This window comes from Pongo abelii, chromosome 17, assembly GCF_028885655.2.
Source record: "Pongo abelii isolate AG06213 chromosome 17, NHGRI_mPonAbe1-v2.0_pri, whole genome shotgun sequence".
NCBI classification, from domain to species: Eukaryota; Metazoa; Chordata; class Mammalia; order Primates; family Hominidae; genus Pongo; species Pongo abelii.
Genome location: NC_072002.2, coordinates 73,756,596 through 73,780,489, shown reverse-complemented (window position 1 = coordinate 73,780,489; position 23,894 = coordinate 73,756,596). Strand labels below are relative to the sequence as shown.

The following is a 23,894-nucleotide window of genomic DNA, read 5'->3' as shown; positions in this document are numbered from 1 at the left end:
ATATATAAATATTTACTTGTTGAGCAAAAATTCGTGACAAGAGCATAAATAATAGGTAACATTTTTGGACAAGGTCTTTACCTGGAAAGAATAGAAAGATTTGGATGAGCTATGAGCTATATTTCATAAAGCATCAAAATTGGCATAGCTGCGTAATTTTTCAGATCTTGGTAAATGTTATTCAATAGAACGACTACTACCTTGCCTCTAAATTGCTAATAAAGCAGTGGAGTAAAACTCGAAAGTCGGTATGACTTACTTTGGTTCTCCTATCTTGATGCCAGGATGCTGTGTGTAGGCGTGGGAATGTGTGCTTGGGGCAGACTTAAACGCCATTGGACAAATAGGACACTTGTAGAAGACTTCACAGTGAGAACCTTGAATGTGAGACTTCAGAGCAGCCACATCAGAGTACACAACATTGCAATGCACACATCTGTTAGAAAAATAAACACACGGTCATTAGCACAAGACCATAACACACGTGTAACTGCAAAAATTGGGTGAGATGAACACACTTTCGTAGCCCATTTTTAGGTTTTTAACGGCCCTTCGGAAGTATATTTTAGTTTTTTTCCTATTATAAATCAACTTAATTTTTTACGTTTTTGTGTGTGTCTGTTTTTTTTTTTTTTTTTGAGAAAACGTCTCGCTCTGTCGCCCAGGCTGGAGTGCAGTGGTGTGATCCCAGCTCATTGCAACCTCCACCTCCCAGGTTCAAGCAATTTTCATGCCTCAGCCTCCCAAGTAGCTGGGATTACAGGTGTGTACCACCATGCTCAATTACTTTTTGTATTTTTAGTAGAGATGGGGTTTCGCCATGTTGACCAAGTTGGTCTCAAACTCCTAGCCTCAAGTGATTCGCCCACGTCAGCTTCCCAAAATGCTGGGATTATAGGTGTAAACCACCATGCCCAGCCTATTTTTATATGTTTAAGAGAAAAGATCATGAAGAAGAAAAATAAAACTCAAATGGTCTATTTTTGGAGCATCTTTAACATTTTTAAGACTGGATGTCAAATCTCCAGACCACTGTTTTTGGAGAGGCCTACATATGCTGGATTCTGGCACCAGGGCCCTGAGTTTCCTACCCATCTCCAGGACCCAAATGGTATTTCTAATGGAAGAAATCTTCAGTGTCTTAAACCTACATGCCAAGGACAGAGGGGCAGAGAGGAACAAAGAAGTTCTGGCTCCAAGGCCTTGGCCCACTGTTTCCTGGTACACACTGATGTGGTCAATGTATGTGGGGTTCATGGTGGTCCACATGATAGAGAAGGTCAACCACCTAGGTGTTTTGTCTCCTAGAAAATAAATTTAAGTACACTTGCATTTGTTTAACAAATTGCATGAATTATAAACCTCTGAAAATTCAGCATCTCTAAAAAAAATTGTCTAGCTAACCTCCTTACTTTCTGAATTTCTAATAATCTCACAATTAGCTCATTCCTTGCTCAAATATAATCCAACGAAGACAAACTTTAAATCTAAGACACATTTCTCCTCTATCTCATCTTTTTCACACAAAGACTCTAAGCAACACTTACACCTCCACTTGATGACCAAGTCTTCCTTGTTCACACCTGAAAACTATTTAAGAGTGGTCTCTCTGCAGGTACAAAAGTCTCCAGAAATAGACCTCAAATACAACTGAACATACGTCCTCCCAGATGTGAGCTACCCAGGGAAGGAAGACTGTAGACAGGGCCTGGTTTCCAGGGGGCAGTGTCCAAAGACTTCTATGACAATCTAAGATGCTTCTATTCTTAGAACCTCCCTTCTGAATCATGGAGACGCTTCCAAAGTTACACAGGAGTGGCATGTTCTGGATTGTATGCATTCTATTTAGGCTTTGCAAGCATTCTGTTAAAAATCATAACTAACTGCATTAGCATTTCCAGTGACTTAAGGCATTATGTTCAGCAACAGCTGTGTTTAAACACTAAATAACAATAGGAGAATAAAAGGACAGCCTCTCTAGCCTATCTACTTGAACTGGTATTTCAGGCAACAGAGCCACCCAAGCATATTGAAACTATTTTGGGTTAACTTACTGGGTTGTCTTGAACAGGTTAATGCTCCTGTCTGGGCCAGTTACTCATTTGTAAAATGAGAAGAATTAAAATAGATCATTTTTAGCTCTTCCCAAACCTAGAAGCCTACAACTCCCATGAAAGAGGAAGATTATGTAAAACAAAAGCAGATGAGTAATTAATGAAACTGAAGGACCCACCACACCACAAACTATAAACAGAAGATTTTCCCATGAAGGATAGAAAGATGGTGTTCAAAGGGCAAAACACCCAGGAAGGACAAAAAGGAATACAGAGAAAAGCAATAATTACCTAAAGTCACTCAAAGTGAGAGGAAGGTTTAATGTACAGGAAATAAAAAGGAAGTATCTAAAATAAAGGTGGAATTTTTTGAAGCAAGAGGAAGTGGCTATGACTCAATCCAGAGAACACCATGGAGGCCAAGGGAAACCCTCCTTAATGTAAGAAACGAAAGCAGGTTATTTTAAAAAGTCATAAAACATCTGCCTACAGGAAGAAGAGGAGTTTCAGGGGGCAACAGAGGCCAATGGGGGATGTAAATAAGACAATGAAAGGCAGACTTCAAACGGCTCATGCAGTATCTTAATGCTATGAAAAATCCTGTCTACTAAGAAATATGTAATATCCTGAAGTCCTACTCTGGATAGCAATAAAGTTTATTTTTTGAATTAAAAAAATGTTTACAGTATAAAATCCTATAACCATTCCCCTTTCTAGATATACAGTCCAGTGTATCAAGAGGCAGGAAAATTCAGAAAAAATATTTGACTTTTATCAATATATAACTTTTACCAAGTTAACCAGGAGCCAGGGATGACCCATCAGTATTTGGGAGATGTAATATGAGCAAGAGGAGAGACAGCAAGGCACACTGCACCAAGACGAGACAAAGTAAGGCGTGAGAACCATGCTGCTACATTAGACTCCTCTGACTAAAGAAAAGACCCATTGAAAATGAATAACTATAGAGCCAAAGGGAGCAAAAAACATGACAAGGCCACGGGGCTACTAAGCCCCACTTAAACATGAACCTGGACCATGATATGAAGCAGCAGAGGAAAAGAATTACGTTTAAAAATGCTCCTCTCTTCTAAAGGAGCAGTCAACGTGAACTAAACTTCACGACACATCGTTGTTTACCAGCCCCATATAGCCTCAAGTCCAGGGAGAAAAAAATCTACACTTAACACAAAATTTTTGGTTAACAACTTGAAATCTGCAATTCGAAATACCAAATTTGAACAACTCTGTGAGTAGGGCAAAAGAACAGAACAGCAAGGATGTCTTTTCCCAAGTGAGTTGATTACTTTCAGCCTGCATGTGGAGCTTCTGTTTTAATTTAGGAAAGATATCAGCAATAGCTAAAATTGAAGAAGTCATACTTCCTTTAATCATACCAACTTTCATTATATTAGAAAAACTAAACATTTGAGAAAAATTTGACATCAGTGCAAAGAAGAGCACTTGGGAAGTGCTGCAGAGCTGCTTTCTATTATTAAACACATAATCCATTAATAATAGTTTCGAAACGTGATGGCAAGAACGAAAGTATTATTCTGCATGGACTTTGCAGATCTGGGGCACCTTTGATTATCTTGTTTTGCTCAGTAACATCCCAGTGGAGCTGGAGACAGACAATGCACCAATTTTACAGACAGAGGCACCATGGCACAGAAAGAATACGTGAATTATCACATAATTAGTTACTGGCAGAAGTGGTACAAGAAAACTGGTTTCTTGATTTCCAAGCCAAAGGTTTCCACCAGGCTAGATCTCAATCCATAAAACATTTGTGCATTACAAGTTTGGAGGCATGAGATAAAATGTGAAGTTAAGTCTCATAGCTTAGTGTTTTTTAATGCAAAACTGGGCAGAACCACCTAGGAATTGATGATACCATAACCTAAACTTAAATAAAACCGTCAAATCATGCCAACTGGACTTCATTTTTATTAAACATAATTTATTACAGGTAAAAAAAAAAATCACTGCATATTCACAATCTAACAAAGTTACCAGGTAAGCAAATATTTAATGTTAAGATAAACATATAATACAGTAATACCTCTATTAACAAAGACACTGTGTATCAGTGACATGTTTTTCTTGGTGGAATCTTCTTAGTGAAAATATAAAAGGCACAGAAAGGTCATAAGATAGAGAAAAAAGTTCAAATGTATAATCATTCAACACTAGCTAACATTAGATTTGCCAGATGTTGTACAACGCACATCTGAGAATCCTGAAGGACAGTAAAAGGGACCACAGTGAAGATATGCAGAAGAGGCAAGGGAGGAATGAGAGAACTCGAAGGGGGAGAGGGAGGAGGAGGAAGGGGGGAAGAGGGAGGAGGAGGAAGGGGGGAGAAGGGAGGAGGAGGAAATGAGGAGGAGGGAGAAGGGGAGAGGGAGGAGGAAGAGTGGGAAGGAGGGAGGGGGGAGGAGGAAGAGGGGAGAGGAGGGAGAGGGAGGAGGAAGGGAGGAGGAGTAAGGGGGAGGAGGGAGAGGGAAGGAGAAGGGTAGAGAAGGGAGGGGGAGAGGGAGGAGGAAAAAGGGAGGAGGAAAAAGGGAAGAGGGAGAGAAGAAGAGGGGAGGAGGAGGAGAGGGGAGGAGGAGGAGTGGGGAGGAGGAGGAGTGGGGAGGAGGAGGAGTGGGGAGGAGGAGGAGTGGGGAGGAGGAGAAGGTTATTTGGAGTACAATATACACCCCATCCTTCAATGTGGACAAAATAAAAGTAAAAGACCATTGCACTATTTCTGTTTTCATTAGAGAAGGGGAAATATTAAAAGGTGCAGGATGCATAGTTTTCTTGCAGGGGTTAAAATGCAAAGAGTATGATAACAGAAGTCTGCTACAAAGGGTACAGAAACAAAAAAAGCTGACAGTCAAAGCCACACCCGCACACATGCAAGAGTGTGCCTAAAAGGACGGGCCCCATGACCCTCCACTTTGTGCGGACCAGCAGGGCCAATATTACATTAAAAGGATTCAAACAGATGGACTCTACAAACGAGCTAGGTTCCCAGAGGATCTGTTAATCGAGGTATCACCGTATGACCCAGAAAACTGTGTGTGCAAACCACTCAAAATGCTGTGCGGTTGTAAGTGAACGAGTTTTACTTGCACATAAGTGAATGATATACTGACCGAAAACCAACTCTCCTCGTGTAGTGCAGACAGTTCTTGGTGACGTGGGTCTGGAAGTGCACCGACCTGCAGATGGCCCCACACTCAGGGCAGGTGTAGGGAGATTTGTGCTGATGGATTCTCTGGTGTGATGCATAACTGCACTGGTTAGGAAGCAGCATCTGGCAGATAGTGCAAGTCTTCTAAACAAACCAAAGGGGGAAACAGGGTTGGTCCTACTAAGTACTTTCTAATATGCAAAGAACCTTGGTTAAACCTCCAGATAATTACACATCCTTCATTTCAAACACTACAGTAATTGATTCTAAGCCCAAGGGAAAAGCCAACTTGCAAGTTACATGTCCAGCGTACAGTTCTTTATCCTGTAAAATCACAGTATGTGCTATGTAGTCAGGCTCATCTCAAAGTATGAGCTAAAAACACCCGTTTTAGCAGAGTTCCAATTCCATTACTTTTGCATTTTGCTTAGGGCAAAGAGGTATTCTTACAACTTTATGTGAGCAAACGACTTTAATATACAGTAACAAGTTTATAGGCATACATATCTTGACAGTAGTCACAGTCCTCACAATTCATAAAAAGCTTTCTCCAAAATAATAAAAATTAATTAGAAACTAATCCAATTGTTCCCCGACCAGTTATTTGAAATCTGAAATACAGGAATGCAAAAGAATGGCTACAGCAATTATTTGTTCTTTTTGCACTTAAATTGGCCTTTAAATGGATGATCTGGCCATGATATAATTTATAATTAAAACCAAGGAACTCAAGTTCAAGTATATAAATTTAGACATTAAATTAAAATTTTATAGAGCTTAAAATCTTGATTATGTATAAAATAAAATTAAAGGTGAAATCCTCTTTGGAAAAGGCTCTATATCATTAACTATCCAGGAAAACCCAAAACACTATTTTTCATCCTCTTAGATATAGGCACTAAACATGGTATATTTTTAAAAACACAAAACCAAAAAAATTTAAAGTAAACATAAACTGAGGACTTATTACTTCCACCCCAAAAATAAACCTCACATAGCATATGACATAAACTGTGTTTAAATACTTTCAGACATTCAGGCAAACACAAATTATCTACCATCTTCTAAAATGTACAATTTGTATTAAAGCCAAAGAAAGCCTCAAAATATAGATTCTTGCTAAGATTTAAAGCATTTGTTTATATTGACAACAGTTAAGAAATTTTAAAAAGACTTTTTTTATTCTTCTAGTTTTTGAAGCATGCCCAAAAATTAAGGTTTAAACTTCCGAGTGACTTAGACTAAGAAAAATAAGAAACTCACTTGAAAATTCTTTCTTGATTTTCTCCTGAAAGGACTAAAATACAAATTTCATCCCATAAAATGTTTATTATAATCACAAAATAAGAACATTACAGGTAGCTTTGATGAAGTTAGCATCATTAAAAAAATAGCACTCCTTTTCTCATAACACATATTTCAAAAGTTAGAACAAGCCACAGCAAGGAAAACCAGTCAACAGATTCATTAATAACAGATCCTGTTAACATCTACATTACCATAGGTAACCATTTGTTTCTGTGAACTAAAGTCTTCTATCTACCTTCACACAGTCCCAGGCAGGGAATTATGATGTCTGAACTTCCACAGGCATCTTAAAATGTCTTGCACTTACTTGGGAATAAAGTTAGCATTTTCTATACTAAAAGAAGTCAAAAAACATTTATATATATATATATACACACACACACACACACACACACTTATATACATACATACATATATACATACACACGTACATGCATGTGTGTGTATATATATATTATATTAAAATATATAGATTGGTCCCATCCTACCATGAGTCAAATGGTAAGCTAGGTATTTTAAATACATTAAGTAAATTGAAGTACATCATCTCATTTAATTCTCATAACCTATGAAGCAGATAACATCTCCATTTTACAGATAAGGAAATGAGGCTCAGTAAAGTTAAGAAACTCGCCCAAGGCTCCATATCTATTAAGTGGAAGAACCAGGATTTGAACTGGAGTCTAGGAGTGGGGTGGGGATATAATGAATGAATAAACAAAAACACACAGGGAAAACCATTAGCAAATATACCTGAATGCCAACAATGACCACAGCATGTCAGAGTAGAGGTGAGTCCCCTCCCCTGCTGCTTCTCTTTTATCTAAAGTAGTGTGATTGCACTACTTTTAGAACGGTAGAAAATGGAAAGAAAATCTAAAAAGCAGGCAGTGTTCCCTGAAAAAAATTTTCACATTTTCATCAAGATATACTACAAATGGTTATCCTCCACAATACATATAAGATGCACAAGGAATTACTTAAATTCATTGGAATGTATCATCATCATGTCTCCCCACCCCAATTGCAGGATTCTGCACTCACTCGTTCCCATCAGCTGAGGCTCCTCACCCACTTTCGATACAGAAGCACAAGGAGAAAGAGGGAGTCATAGGGACTACAGCCTCAAATCAAAATGCTTTCATACTTTGCAATTCCTGAAGTGGGAGAAAATGGTCACTGGGGAATCACGCTGGACACTAGAGACCTTGCCTTTAGTTTCTGTACATGCATGCATATCCACATACAGACACTTAGTTACTCCCACATTTCTATCTTTATTTACCTGCCTCCTCTACTCCTTGACTCCATTTGGTTTGGGTTTTGTTTTTGTTGTTGTTGTTTTGAGATAGCATCTCACTTTGTTGCCCAGGCTGGAGTACAGTGGTGTGATCACAGCTCACTGCAGATTCCACCTCCTGGCCTCAAGCAATCCTCACTCCTCAGCCTCCCCAATAGCTGAGACCACAGGCACACACCACCACACTCAGCCAATGTTCGTATTTTTTTTGTACAGACAGGGTCTCACCATATTGTCAAGGCTGGTCTCAAACTCCTGGCCTCAAGCGATCCTCCTGCCTTGGCCTCTCAAAGTGCTGGGACTACAGGTGTGAGCCACCATGCCAGCTCCATTCCATTTTGAGAAAAAAAAACATGCTATTTTGGTTGGAGACATCCTCCTCCTTGATGTTTGCATGGTATCAATAGTTTCAAACTCATATGACATCATTTGCTTAACTGTACTCCCTCAAGTTGTATTCACTGTTCCTGTTACAGAAAACTTGTCATCCCCTGCTTCCCATGATAGTGGTGATGCATTTTCACAGCACAAAGGAGTATCTTCTATTAGCTTTTCTGGAATGCTTTGAATTCATGAAAATGATGAACATCCTCTGGGTTTGGGGGATATATTTGAGCATGAGGGCAGACAAGGATTTCTTTGTGGCCTGTAATGACTGACTTTCCTTACTTTTCTTAATCAAGTAAATTAAAATATATCTTAAAATTCTAACACTCTACTACACAAGCTGAAGCTCCTTAGTAGAGGATAAAGCAGTTTAATGTGACAGTAACTGCCTTTTCAATAGAAGACAGCATAATAAAGGGCACCTAAGTGGTTTTGCGTGTCTTGACATTTTACTTATGTCATCTAAAAATGGATAACTGTTTTCAGTACTTTGGTAATAAACAGTTAATTTCTATTCTAGGGCAGCCTTATTTGCTCGGTTAAACTGTTACTTTTTAAAGTAAACATTACTTTTCAATAGGTAATACTAGAAAGCTATAGGAAAATAAAGCTGAAAAGTACCCACATTCCACGCTTTGCAATTACAATCAACTCTCTGTATCCTGAGGTTCTGCATCTATGTATTCAATCAACCACAGATCAAAAATATCTGGGAAAAAAATAAAAAATAACAATACAACAATAAAAAATACAGTATAACAACTATTTATATTTACACTATTAGATATTATAGGTAATCTTGAGATGATTTAAAGGACACAGGCAGATGTGCTTAGGTTATATGCAAATACTATGCCATTTTATAACAGGGGCTTGAGCATTCTCAGATGTTGGTATCTGAAGGGGGTCCTAGAACCAACACCTGAGGAAACTAAGAGATGACTGTACTCTTATTTATTTATTTTTTTTAAGAGACGGAGTCTCGCTCTGTTGCCCAGACTGGAGTGTAACAGCACAATCTCAGCTCACTGCAACCTCTGCCTCCCAGGTTCAAGCAATTCTCCTGCCTCAGCCTCCCAAGTAGCTGGGACTGCAGGCACGCACCGCCACGCCCGGCTAATTTTTTTGTATTTTAGTAGAGACAGGGTTTCACTATGTTGCCCAGGCTGGTCTCAAACTCCTGAGCTCAGGCAATCCGCCCACTTCGGCCTCCTAAAGTGCTAGGATTAGAGGCGTGAGCCACTGCGCCCGGCCGACTGTACTCTTACTGAGCCTTCTCTATACAATCCTGTCACTGAAATTGATCAAGGGCATGCAAATGCAGGCTACAGGGAAGGGGGAACCAGGTACGTTCTGGCCAGTTAAAGAATCAGAGGGTGTTCAAGCTTGACATCCTCTTTCTATAGATGAGGAATTAGCTGAGTAATAAGAAAAATAATTCTACGTGTTTTTGCTCATATTTTAGGCAGAAAAATAGCCTGGGAGAGGTACATGAGAGTGAGAGAGGCTAGAGAAACGTATGGCTGTATATTTATGCTTAAATTTCAAACAGACCAAAAGCCTACACCAACATGAAACATTGGAGCTAAAGGCAGAAACAATACCAGCTTAACAATTATGCTAAGTAAATTACTCTCACCTCATTAAAAGAAGTTCCATAATCTTCTGCCTAAAGTATAATTATCCAAAAATAATAAAGTATACCAGTTTGTTTTGTGACTTTCACTTTTGTCCAATTTCACACTGAGAACACAAAGAAAGCATTTCATTTCAGATCTCACTTAAATGGAAGTTATACCAAGCAAATACAGCAGAACTGGCTTTATATGCCTTTTGCTCACAGAGCTAGTTGGTTGTGCTGGTTTTGTCCTCAAATCATTCTGCTACACAAAAAAATCCCTAATAAGAGTTGACAGTTAAATGAACAAATTTACAGAAAGCTATATGGCCAACACATATCATCTACTTAGATGCTTATTACTGAAGAATACGGGTAAATTGAAGGTTGATAACACTAAAATACAAACTAGGACAGGACTAGTCTTGACCAAAATTTAAATTAAACACTTAGAAGAGCAGGACCAAAAGCCAAGGGTCATGAGTCTTCAGCTAATAAGGGTATTTTGGGAGATGGCGGAGGGGAGGAATTTAGGTGAGCTCCCTGGTTTCCAGAGGAAGCTGTCTGAGCAGAGCAGGATCTAGAAATGAGAACCAGCAGAGGCTGCTCATGAGAATACAATTAGTATGTTGTATTAACGATGCCCAGAAAGTTCCTGAAACTAAAGTGAACCAGCAATCCCCGAAAATGAGGACCACTGCAAATGTCACCTTTATCCACACTCTTGAAGGTGACTCGGAAGTAACCCCAAGAATCCATCCTTATGTGATTCCTAAGGTCCCTCCGGCTGTAAGAGCCTATGCTTCGACATCTTAGAGAAGCAGAAAGAATGAACCAGCAATACACAAACTTTGCCTTGAGTCCCAGCTCTGCCACCAACTGGGCATTTGTTTTTTCAATTGTAAAATAAAAGGGCTGGCCAAAAGACCTACAGCATTCTGTGATTCTACAGCTGATATAAATTCCACAAGAAGAAAACAGGTTTTTAAAATTAAGGGGTTACAGAAAGCATTTCCAGTCTGTAGCTGGTTAAATTTAGACATGGTTTTAAGAGGAGGTGAAGCAATGACATCCCAACACATTAAAATATCAATTATTCAAACGACAGTCCTCAGCTCTTAAATACTTCATGGAGAAGAGGAAAGCTCCTCTGGTCTCTTGCCCACTCCCTTTTCTCAACGAAACCCAAAGCAGGGATTATTAAGCAGATAGATCAGAATACAAACCCCTAACTGGGGCAGATTTAATGGCTAAAGAGTCAACTGCTCAGAAATGTTTTTATTTACTGCTTGATTCCATGCTCCCTGGAAGGTAGTGATCCCCGCAAGGTCCTCAGTCCTCTAGGCTCTCTCCCTCTGCCACTGTCTCCTCCAAGGGGTAAGCAGATGCACGCAGGCAGTCTAACTTCAGCCTAGCAGGCTTTCGGTTCCTGGCCCAGATCATGTACCAGAGTGTGATCAAATCCCAAGACAGCTTTGGGAACGTATGGCAAAGAGAGCCTCGAGCTAAAACCATATATTCCAACACCGCTCTTACCAGAGACCTGCTCTTGGGGGTCACTGAGCATAGGCCAGTTCATAAGGAAGTGGTGCTTTTGAGTCTCTCTGGCAATTGTTACTTCTGCATAGATTGTCTACAGAACACTTGGAGGAGCAGCAGCAACTGGCAAACAGAATGTACCAAATGCCACCCAAACCTTCCTTTAACCCATGGCATACCGGCAGGCAGTCTCAGAAGGCTAAAGGCATGCGTAAAGGGAGGTAGTGAGAGGCGTGGGAGGAACAGTCCCAGCTGGTGCTCACAGGCAGACAGACCCTTTGCTGGGTGCAGAGAAGCACCCTGGGGAAACTGAGACAGGCTCTGTTCAAAACATAAACAGAGGTCAAAATAGAAAATGATAACAAGGGAAAAATAAAATATAAAATGAAAGATTAAAAAAGGGGATAGTGACTGAGCTAAATCAAGAAAAGTATGTTCTTAAGAGAAAGGCTGAGGTCTTAAAAGAGGCTCAGCTCACCAGATGTGAAAGGTAAAAGAAGCAATTCTCACTCTTAACTGCTTTTAAAGACCGGGCTAAGAAAGGAAGTTTACGCTGGGCGGAGAAAATGTCTTCCATTCAGAGACAACAGAAATCCCAGGAAGTCAACTGGAAAGTCACCCTCCCAGGAAGCCTAATTGCAAAAACAGAGATTGGGGTCTGAAAGTCTCCAGCAGAGCACAATAATGCAATTACACAATCTCTCCTTGAAGACAGGACAGCTACATTAGGATCTTTTTTAAACATGGAGTAAAACGTCCACTTTTAGGAAAATGGAATAAAGTAACTTTCCCTATTCTTCCCATTAAGTACAACTCAAAACCCTGAACATTATATATAAAACAAACATAAAAGGACTCTGAAAGGTGGAGTGAAAGATTAGCTAGGGATCTCAAGACCCTAGGAATGACAGGGTAGTCAGTTCCCTGGGTTTCTCTTTGCCTCATATATCCCAGATTTGGAGCTGAAGAAGCTAGCAACCCAAAATGCCAATGGGTAGAGACAAAAAAAAATTCCCAAGAAAAGCCTGTGCTCTGTAGCTGACCACCAGGAAAGGAGTGCCTAGGAAAACAGAAAACTTTTAAAGGAAGACTGCTCTACTCCAGCCAAATCCCACAGAAAACAATATGGCCCCACCCCAACCTGTGCCAAGTAGAGGTGCAGCCAAGACTTCAGCCCTCTTGAGACTGTAACAAGCTGTCTGTCCCAACGCCCCTACCCAGATGGTGGGTGTCAGAGGCCAGTAGCAAAGGGGAACTTTCATCTCTGCCAATTCCCCCACCACCAGCCCAGCAGGTATTTTTTTTAAACCCTAGAAAAGAAATCTCTAGGCCCAGATGGTTTCATTGGAGAATTCTACCAAACAAAGAATTCTACCAAACAAAGAAAAACTAACACCAATTATACACACACTCTTCCAGAAAAATTGAAGAAGGAGGGAATACTTCTCAATTCTTTAAAAAGTTGAGTATCAACCTATCTCAAACTAAACAAGAACAGAACCAAAAAGGAAACCTACATGCATATAGACGCAAAACTCCTTAACAAAATAGCAGCAATTATAATTCAAAACATATAAAAAGAAATATGCAGCTTGACCAAGTGGGATTCACTCCAGAAATGCAAGGCTATTTTGATATCTGAAAAATCAATATACTCTATCCAAAAAAAGCACTGAAACCAATAACTGAGTTCAACAGAGTCAAAGGATACACAAAAAATGTATAAAAATTAATAGCGATGAATGTGTCCTCACCAAGAATATATACCACTTATGATTGTTTGAAAAAAGAAATCTAACAAAACATGCACAGGACTTATATGATGAAAACTACAAGGCTGGGTGCAGTGGCTCACGCCTATAATCCCAGCACTTTGGGAGGCTGAGGCAGGCGGATCACCTGAGCTCAGGAGTTCAAGACCAGCCTGACCAACATGGAGAAACTCCATCTCGACCCCGTCTCTACTAAAAATATAAAATTAGCCAGGCATGGTGGCGCATGCCTGTAATCCCAGCTACTCGGCAGGCTAAGGCAGGAGAATCTCTTGAACCCGGGAGACGGAGGTTGCCATGACCCGAGATCGCGCCATTGCACTCCAGCCTGGGCAACAAGAGCGAAACGCCATCTCAAAACAAAAAGAAAAGAAAACTACAAAACAAAGAATCAAAGATATAAATAAATGAAGAATCACTTCTCAGGCTTTTGGCTAAGAACAAGTGTAGTATCTGTTCTTATCAGTATAAATAAATGAAGAATCTGTGCTCATGTTCATGGACTGAAACGCTCAATGTAGTAAAGATGTCAATTCTCCCCCAAACTGATATGCAGGTTTAATGCAATTCCTATCAAAATCCCAGCAAGTTGTTTTACAAAAACAGACAACATTATTCTAAAATTTATATGAAAAGGCAAAAGAACTAGATGAGTGAAAACAATTTTGGAAAGAAAAATAAATTGGAAGCATCCATCTACCAGACTCGAAGACTACCTAATTACAGTACTCAGACCACAGATACTGGTAGAGGGACAGACACACAGATCAATGGAACAGAATAAAGAACCCAGAAATAGCCCCACACAAATGCCTGACTGATACTTGACAAAGGGGCAAAAGCAACTCATTGGAAGACGACAGCATCTTCAACAAATGGCCATGTATGGGGGAAAAAAAATGACCTCCACCTAAATCTCACACCTGATACAAACATCAACTCAAAATGAGTCACAGACTTAAATGTAAATCACAGATTTATAAAACGTTGAGGAAAAAAACACAGAAGAAAATGTTTAGGATCTAGAGCTATGTCTTAGACTTGACACCAAAAGCAGAGGTCATAAAATGGAAAACTAATATACTTGACTTCATGAAAATTACAAACTTTTGCTCTGCTAGAGAAGAGGATGAAAGAACAAGCCATAGACTGGGCGAAAACACTTGCAGCCATATAGCCAACAAAAGACTAGTATCTAGGCTCTATCAAGAACCTGTGAAACTCAAAGATTTGTTGTAAAAGCAAACAACCTAATTAGAAATGAGCAAAAGATATGAAGAGACATTTCACCAAAAAGGAAAAACAGATGGCAAATTAAACCCATGAAAAGGTGTTCAACATCATTAGCCACTAGGGAAACACAAATTGAAACCACAATAAAATAATACCACACATTTTTCAAAATGGCTAAAATAAAATATGGTAACAGCACCAAATGCTGGAGGATGCAGAGAAACTGGATCCCTCGTGCGTTGCTCCTGGAAATACAGAATGGTACAGCCACTCTGAAAAACAGTTTAAGAGTCTAAACGTGCAAATACCATGTAAGACAGGAGTTATACTCTGATGATAAATAGGCATTTATCCCAGAAAAAATAAAAACTTATGTCCACAAAAAAACCTATACACAATGTTAATAATAGCTTTATCCATCATAGCCCCCAACTGGATCCGATGCAGATGTCTTTCAACAAGTGAATGGTTAAATGAACTATAGTACAACCATACAATGGAATCTACTCAGCAATAAAAAGGAATATACTGTTGATATACGCAACAACCAGAGAATTATGCTGAGTGAAAAAAAGCCAATCCTAAGGAGTTATACGCTATATGATTCCATCTATGTAACATTGCTGAAATGACAAAATTATAGAAATGAAAACCAGCTTAGTGGTTGCCAGGGGTTAAGGAGTGAGGAGAGGGTGTGGGTGGCTGTAAATGAGCAATATGAGATCTTTGTAGTGCTGGAAAAGCTCTGTATCTTGATTGAGTCAATGCTCATGTCCCAGTTGTGATACTGTTCTATAGTTTTGTGAGATGTTACCATTGTGGGGAACTGGATGAAGGGTATACAAGTTCTCTCTGTATAATTTCTTACATGAATCTACAATTACCTCAAAAGAAAAAAAAAAGGAGGTCCCTCTGCTAATGAAGTCATACCTTTCTCCAGACCCAGTAAACCAAGAAGCTGAAAGGCACTGAGTGAAGGGCGATGGACCTGCCAGTCTAGCAAGGCCCAGAGGCCATACCCTTTACACTTTCCGAACCATGAACAGTGGCAGCAAGGCTGGTTCAGGAATCCACTTCAGGTGACAAGACTAGACTAACTAGACACTAATGTGCAGACCCAGGGCATCCTGCCCCAGAGCCACAGGCACAGGCTTAAACTGCACTGGGTTCCTACCTCAGAAAGCACAGGCCAAGGTGTGAGCACCAGAAAAATGTTACAATGTGGACTGGTATACTCTTCCAATTCACCCATGAGCTAACAAGAATGTGGAGGTCAATGGGGAAATGGAGTTAAAGTGTTAAAATACATGGAATGCTAGCCGGGCAGGGTGGATCACACCTATAATCCCAGCACTTTGGGAGGCCAAGGCGTGTGGATCACTTGAGGTCAGGAGTTCAAGACCAGCCCGGCCAACATGGTGAAACCCCGTCTCTACTAAAAATACAAAAATTAGCTGGGGGTGGTGATGTGTGCCTGTAATCCCAGCTGCTCTGGAGGCTGAGGCAGCGGAATCACTTGAACCCAGGAGGCAGAGGTTGCCATGAGCCGAGATCGTGCCACTGCACTCCAGCCTGGGCGACAGAGTGAGACTCCATCTCAAAAATATATATATGGAATATGTTGTACAACAGAGGAAAGGAGGGGCTTGGCACAGCCACCGGTACTTCAAGCTCCCCTGTGTCCATTTCTAGATTTGTAAGCAGTCATGTGTGTTTCAAGTGCCATCCTCAGACAGAAACCAAGTTCTGTGTAATTTTTTCCCATTCCAGTTGAACAAACTGTAAACCGGCCAACAGTCATGTGACTGGCAAACGAGAAGGACGAAACAAAGGCTGTTTTCTCTTTTCTTTTCTCCCTGTCTTACTGCAGCCCCCACCTCCCACTTCCATAGCTGCTGGATGGCACCCTAGGCAACGGTAATGGTCCAGAACCCCCATGGCCACATGTGGAGGCTAGGATGGCAACAGCCACAGGCATCCTACTGAGCCCCTAGAACCAAGGAAGAGACTCCAGGTTGGGTTAAACCATGAATGCTGAAGACACAGCAGCTATTCCTACTGAGGCAGAAGCCACACTGCCCTCTTGGGTCTGAGTGACACAGTCTGGCTGAGTCTGGGAAAATGGGAAGCTGTGGAGAGGCATTCTGGATCCAGTGAGAAAGGGGAGACGAGGAACAGGAGAAGAGCGTGCTATGGGGCCTTTTCACACTGCTGGTCCTGCAGTGCTTGGCTATGCAGTGGGTTGAAGCTCACTACAAACCAACGCCCTTTGCTGGTGAGCTGAGTGGCCTACATAGATGAGTGGATGGCTGCAAAACGGAAACAGATCAGGAGGTGAGTGTTTTGCTTGTGTGTATCTGGTCTGAGAGTTAAATATACATTCTGCCCTGATTCACTCCTTGGGATTCCGCGTCAAACAGGTGATCTGCGTACTCGTCCCAGCAAGATACAAAAGTGATGCCAAAGCAACCACACACACAAAAGAAAAGATGTTCATCTCTTCTCCTGGGGACACAGCTTCACCCATTTCACCCTAGTTTGGCTGTTGAGCCTAAAAGGTTAATAAAGAACAAAAACTAGGGAAACACAGGGAAGAAGGACATTCCTACCCGCCTGCTCATGCTCTTCCTTGCTCTCAGAGAAGGAGGTCTCAGACAGACACATCTGAGGGTAGCTCCAAAGGCCAGATACAGAGCACACAGCTCATAGTGAGAACCCTCCTAAGCCAGGACACAGTCGACTGCTCTACACAGCCCACCAGCAGACACAGACACAAGGACAACAGAAATGAAGAAAGAGCTTTTTGGCTTTTTCCCCTTTTTTTACTGCATCCTGTTAGGATGAAAAGAAATATTATCCTTTTGATGAAGCTGTGTCAAGATGGGAGGACATCCATGTAGACAGAACCCAGGCATTGTCACCGGGCTAGGTTAACAGCTGGAGCCATCACAGCCTTCTTGAACTAAGTTGCTGCTTTCCTGTTTTTTGAGCATTTTACTGCCAGATCCAATGAAACATTTAACATTCAAACCTGCAAGAATGCTGTCAAAACTCTTTATTGCTTTCACTTCCACTGAACTGAAAAACCAGAGAAAAAAATTACCGGGGTATTCTTGATCTTTTGTTCCCCAAACTCAAAATGCTACAAAGAACTTAAACCAGTAATTACCCTTGAGGAACTAATCACCAAGATAGTACCAAACTTCTGAATTGCAGCATAAACATCCTAATTAATTAACAAAATATTGGAGGGAGAAAAAAAGGAAAGCCCAGTTTACTGTTAAATCTTTATAGAGATGTTTGAGTGGCAGAGTATATTAGCTCAAACTAGTGCTCCCTTTGAATTTCACAAGTTTTTTTTTTTTTTTTTGGAGACAGGGTCTTGCTCTGTCACCTGAGGCTGGAGTGCCGTGGTATGATCTCAGCTCACTGTGACCTCCACCTCTCAGGCTCAAGTGATATTCCCACCTCAGCCTCCCAAGTAGCTGGGACCAACAGCATGCGCCACCAAGCCCAGCTAATGTTTGGTATTTTTGGTAGAGATGAGGTTTCACCACGTTGCCCAGGCTGGTCTCGAACTCCTGAGCTCAGGCAATTCACCTGTCTCAGCCTCCTAAAGTGCTGGGATTACAGACATAAGCCACTGTGCCCAGCGAAATTTCACAAGCTTTCTGGTTTGGACAATATGTCACATGGTCTAACTCGAATTTATTTCATTCAACATCTCTAATTACTTCCAAATAATAGATTATATATTTATGATAAATACATTTATCTATTAGCTAAAAGTTGCCTCATGAAGTAGCAAATGATGGAGATAAAAGGCTGACTGATGCCCACTGTGAAATGTAATTCACCAACATCGACCTGCACTTCACTACAAAACAAAAGCTGCAAACACACACAAAGGTATTCTGTTAATTGGAGATGGGTTTGCCATTTGTGGCTTAAACTCACTGCAGTGAAGGATATTACTGAACACAGTTCTGGACCACCATCTTAAGTAAGCAGACATGCCACAGAAGTGGGTACTGATAAATGCATTTAACTATAAAAGAAAGATTAGCATTATAAATAACAACAGTAAGCTCAGTAGAGCTGCCAGCAGATAGATAAATAAATAACAGTAAGTATTTTTCTAAATATCAAAATTGTCACTAACTCAGGAACTCTGATGATGAAGCCGGGCTCAAACACCTAATACAATGGAATGACACTATAATCCGCTAAATCTCAGACTTTCAATATACATTCCAATGACCAAACGATTACCAAAATCTAAAGTTCCACAACTCAACTAGTACGTATATATTATCCTCCCCTCAAAAAACTCTTGTTTTATTAAAATAAGATTCATGTTTCAACATTGTTTCTATTCTTTTTTTTTTAAAGAGATATGATCTCGCCCCAATGCTAGGCTACAGTGCAGTGGCTCAATCACAGCTCACTGCAGCTTCGAACTCCTGGGCTCAAGCAATCTTCCCACCTCAGCCTCCTGAGTATAGCTGGGGCAACAGGCACACGCCACTGCTGCCACAACCACAACCACCACCGCCACTACCCCTCCTGCTACCACCTCCAACACCACTGCCACCACCACATCCCTAGCTAATTGTTTCTATTCTATGAAAACAATCCTTACTGGATCATGTGCCTGGCTGCACAGGCATTCTCCGCCGCCCCGCAAACACATACACACACACACACACACACACACACACTCGTCCATTTCACTGCGTTCCCACCCTAAAATCAAGGGCATCTTATCAAGCACTCATGCCTACAGACTCATCACTGAAACACAAAAATTTAAATGATACTCTACTTGTCCACTCGTATCTGCAGCCTGCTGGAAATGTGTAGCCAGTGATGTCTCATCCTGGAAGACTTCATTACACTCCAAACATTTTAGACTATGTCTACACAGTTTGGAGGGGTCTTCATCTAGGGGCATGGCTGGGGTGATGGGAGTGCTTGAAGGAGCCGATATGACTGTCCCAGTTATGCCAGACTGAATTTTTGTGACAGTGTGTGTGCCAGCTCCCACAGGGCTCTGAAGAGTGGAAGTTGAAGTGGAAGTATTGCTTGACGGAGAAACTATCATTTGATCTGCTGGGACTGGCTTTAAAATTAAGTGGGAGCATTGCATTACCACCCCTTTCTCCTTATGCCCACGGGCATGGGAAAGGAGGCTGCATTTGTTGTAAAAAACGAGGTTCTTTGTACAATGGTTGCACGTTACTTCGATGCGCACGCTCCGTCTGTCGTAGTGCTGGGTCAGACTCTTTTCAAGTGCAAAGGAGTCCCCACACTCCAAGCACTTGTACCCACGCGTCGGTAACGTGATCCCTGCATTGGCGGGAGGACTGAGGTTTGGGATGTAAACAGGGACTGGATTGACACTGCTCAGCACCTTGTTGAAAGCTTCCACCACAGAACTCTGCAAGGACGACACCACCTGGACTCGAGACACCTTTTTGGGGGGTTGCGAGGCTGCTGCATTGATTATTGCCTGCTTTATTTGTTGCTGAGGTTTGGTTAGCACTTGGCGGAGTTCAGAGGTGGCCTGGGCACCCTGAGGCAAAAGGTTAAGGTTGGCAAGGTGCACAGTCTTTGGCACGAGTTTGGCATTGGCCAGGCTGGATGCCGGCACCACGACAGTTTGCTGCTGGATGGCGTTGGCGGCTTTAATGATGGCGCTGCTGGCGCTCTGGACAGAGGCAGCAGATATGACCGTGGCTTTCACCGTGGTGTTGTTAGCGAGCTTCAAATTAATGACTTGGGATCCTGCCGTCTTCACAGCAGACACTGGGAGGAAAGCAGTAGCCACAGGCTTGATTGTGACCTGTTTGGGGGTGAGCTCTGCAGGGGAAACTGCATTGGTCACGACCGCGGACTGGAGAGGCGCCCTGGGGGGAGAGGAAAGGACGGCGGCTGATGCTGGAGACGACAGAAGGGATGTCACAGAGGCCATCATGGACGCTGTCTGCTCGGAAGGTTTTTTTCCAGAGTCAAGATCCACTTCTGGCAATACTCTGGTCACTGTTCTCTTGATTTCCCCAGAAGATGTCTTAATGGTTTTTATGCGGACTTTGGGGATTGCTGGTGTGGACCCTGCGGGAGAGGACGGGGATCCCTTGCTGCTGTTCTCACTTGAGATGCTTCTGGGACTATCCGGTTGCTTTAGGGATGGTTTTTTGGTCCCGTCGATGAGATTCTGGGATTCAGGAGACTTGTCAGCGGCTCTCGGACTGTCATTAACTTCTTTTGGTAACGGGGAGGATTCCCTCGAATTGGCCACTGGTTCTTTGCAGGAGTCTGAAGCTGCCTTTTTAGCACTGAGAGCCGCGATGGCAGCAATGCAGGACGAGAGCTTGGAGGATGACTTTGTCTTTGATGGTGCAACGCTGGGGAGGCCGGTGTCATTCTTCTCGGAGCTTGGCTTCCCATCTAGGACTCTGTTTTCCAGCACCTTGTCAGAGCTTTCCTTCAATTTATCTTCTGCTTTTCTGACTTTAAAAGGTTCATAAACACTCAGGTTTATAGAATTGGCTTCTGTTTCTCTCTTAACAACTTTGTTTTTCTCCATATTGCCTGACGTAGAGAGTCCAGTTTTGCTGGAGTTTTCCCCTCCGAGTGCCTTCAGCTTATCGTAGTCCTGCTGCGGAGCTGACCCCGTCAACACGTTCGACCTGAAGCTTGATCGCACGTCCTCCTTGTCAGGGGGGTCATCCACCTCGATCTTCTCGTCATCATCAAACTCTTCAGCACTGGAGATCGGGCTAAACTGGCTGAACGTCGAGTCTTTCAGGGTCACCTCAGAGGCAGGCACGTCTCCTTTCAAGGACTTTGCTCCATCTTTACTGTAACTGTCAAGGGAGGACGCTGTGAGAAACCCATTATGTAAGCCATTGCCAGTGGGGTTGTGGCCGTCTTTCTCCCCGCCCTCAGAGGAGTCGATGTTCCGAACATTCTTGACGATAACGCTGACACCCACGTCGGAAGATGATGGTGCGTGGGAGTCATCCTCTCCGTGAGCATTCTGCTTCATGTGGCTTTCATGGTCATCGTGTCCAGACTCAATAGCTGCTTTAGGATCGACCATATCTGGGATGTCAAATGCTGCCAGGAGGTCATCAAAGTCTGGGGTCTTCATATCCCCCATGGTCATGAATTTGAGCAGATGTTCTGTTAAATGAGCAGAAAATAGTTCCATCAGTAATTGGTATTTCCTCACAATGAGACCAAACCCCTATACAATTCACACTAACCTAACGATTACCAAGAAAGAGCAAGGATGTAACTGCATTTACGGTAACTACGAAACTCTGAGTCCAAGTGGACAAACATTGAGAAAATACATGTAAGACCTAGATAATTTTAGCTTCAAAAGTAATCCCTCCATACTGCTATACGGTGTTACCAGCGTGGCTCCCAGCTAACAAGAATGAAGTTGATTGAAACTGCTGTAGCCTAGAAAAGCAGGTTCTGGTGTAGCAACTAGAAAATGTGTCCCTTTCATAAAAAGCTACTTCCAACATATTTTGATCTTGACAGTATTTAATTCCGCTGGCAAAATTATCACTATCATCTTCACCATCAGATTTGGGATACCTTATTAAAAGAAACATGCCACAATCAAAAAAGCCAAGTACAGATTTCAATATTCATCCACCGAAAAAAGAAACGAGCATCCAGAGCCACTGCAGGATATCTGCTAATAAATTCCATTTGGGACTTAAAAAAAAAAAAAAAACCCTAAGGAGCTGATTCCGTCCATTTTTATTTAACCCTAATTTTCCCTATTATGTTTGTTAAAAAAGAAACATTCCCAGATGATAAGAGGATGGAGAGTTTTAGAAAAATGGATGGTCACAGCCATTACTATACATGAAGGATATATGAATACATGCAGTGTTTGAGGGATCTTTAAAAGGGGCTCTTCCCCCACCCACAGAGGACAAGTGATTGTCAGGGGGAGATAAAGCCTCCACTGCAGGGGGCATGTTCTGCTCCCTGGACCCCCAGCCTTCCATCCTGGGACTCTACTGTTTCCTGGTCGCTACTCCAGTCTGTGTGTACTTGTCTCCTCTTACAGACTGGCCTGTAAGCTGCCTGAGGACAGGCAAAGTGTCACTCATCTTTCTAGCATAAATGTCAAATAATTAACGCAACACCAAGACAGGCACTGGGTGTATAACAGAAGAACAGGGCTGGACCCAGCTCTGTCACTCACTAGCTCTGGGGCCCTCAGCAAGTGAGGGGATCTCTTGGATCTGTTCCTTCTGCAGTGGAGGCAAACAGCCAGGAAGAGAAGGAAAGGAAAGAGGGAAGAGGAGAGAGTAAGAAAAGAAAAAGGGGAATGAAGCAAGCAGCAGTCAGTCGGAAGGGAAGAGGGTAGCAGCTGACTTCAGGCAACTTTCAGTGGAAGAATTCACCTAGCCAATTTAAATGCGTGTTCCTAGACAGACTCTGCCCTTCAGTATTTACTGTGTCATTATCCTTCCTTCAAATCTGCTTTAGTGGTCCCTGACATGTTGCCTCCTTCCACATCTTACTGAAGCACTTGATTTTTTTTTCTTGTACAATCTAGAAAACATCACACATTCCTAATAAAAGTAACTATTCCAGGGTCAAGAGAGAATTTCTACGCAGTGAGAATACACATGCCTGAGAAAACTCATATACACCACAAATCTATCAACAGCTGCTAAGACCCTCAGCATATTAACTCACTCTGGGGACACATCCAAACACTCTGAAGAATTTGGTTAGAAAAAACTACTGTTGAAGGCGAAATCAACACTTAGGGTTCGATGGGAGCTGAAGAATAAATCCGCTTCTATTCACACCTGTCTCGGTTAATACCGAGCTGAAGAAGTCACACGTGCTTTTCTTTCGATGGCTTACTCAGCCTAGAGAAAACACTCTGTGAGCACTCTTCTCTCAGGGGGGCGCCTGCGGAAACAGAGGGGGAATAACATACCCCCAGCACCAAACTACCACCAATGCAAAAAGTACACAGGAAATAAAACATTAACATCTCTAAAGGGATACTGACGTACAAATATCTATGAGAAGTCAGACCCAGTAGGAAAGTCTGTGATTATGATTTTGTTTTTTAAATGAAATTGAACATTTAAACTGCAAAATGTGGGGAATGAAAAAGCCATCTGTCAGGCACTATATCCACAAAAGAATCCACCCACTTACAAATAATCCCTAAATGTTACCACTCTTATTTCTATTCATCATCCTGGTGTTGTAAATGGAATACTCACAATAAAGCTGCCATTAGCAGAGTATCCCTGTGATCTATCTTTACCAACCATGTTGATCTAAAGTTAGAGGTCACTGTGATTAGAAAACTCAAGACACCACCCCCTGCCCCACCAGGGTTGAAAGGGCCTGAAAAGTAGATTTTTAACTGATGCAAAGCTTGGGCTCAGGCTCTGGAAGTGCCCACGGTAGCGGGGCTCTGCCCTAGTCCCTCCACCCT

General features: G+C 41.9%; 1 protein-coding gene and 1 pseudogene across 18 annotated transcripts in view; one reads left to right on the top strand and one right to left on the bottom strand.

Annotated features, from left to right (window-relative positions):
• The window catches only part of ZNF532 (zinc finger protein 532), a 122,375-nt gene that overhangs the window by 45,878 nt on the left and 52,603 nt on the right, over positions 1 to 23,894 (bottom strand). For 15 of the 18 annotated variants that reach the window (XM_024235910.3, XM_024235906.3, XM_054538024.2 and 12 more), the window contains 3 exons: positions 19,221 to 21,583; positions 5,201 to 5,382; positions 260 to 436 (listed from right to left, as the gene is read on the bottom strand). In XM_024235910.3, coding sequence (XP_024091678.2) covers positions 260 to 436; positions 5,201 to 5,382; positions 19,221 to 21,583 — 2,722 coding nt within the window. Of the gene's footprint in view, positions 1 to 259; positions 437 to 5,200; positions 5,383 to 19,220; positions 21,584 to 23,894 lie in introns of those variants that run through there. The other 3 variants (XM_024235914.3, XM_024235915.3, XM_054538028.2) reach the window with 2 other exon arrangements.
• On the top strand, positions 13,577 to 13,746 carry LOC112130020 (U2 spliceosomal RNA; annotated as a pseudogene).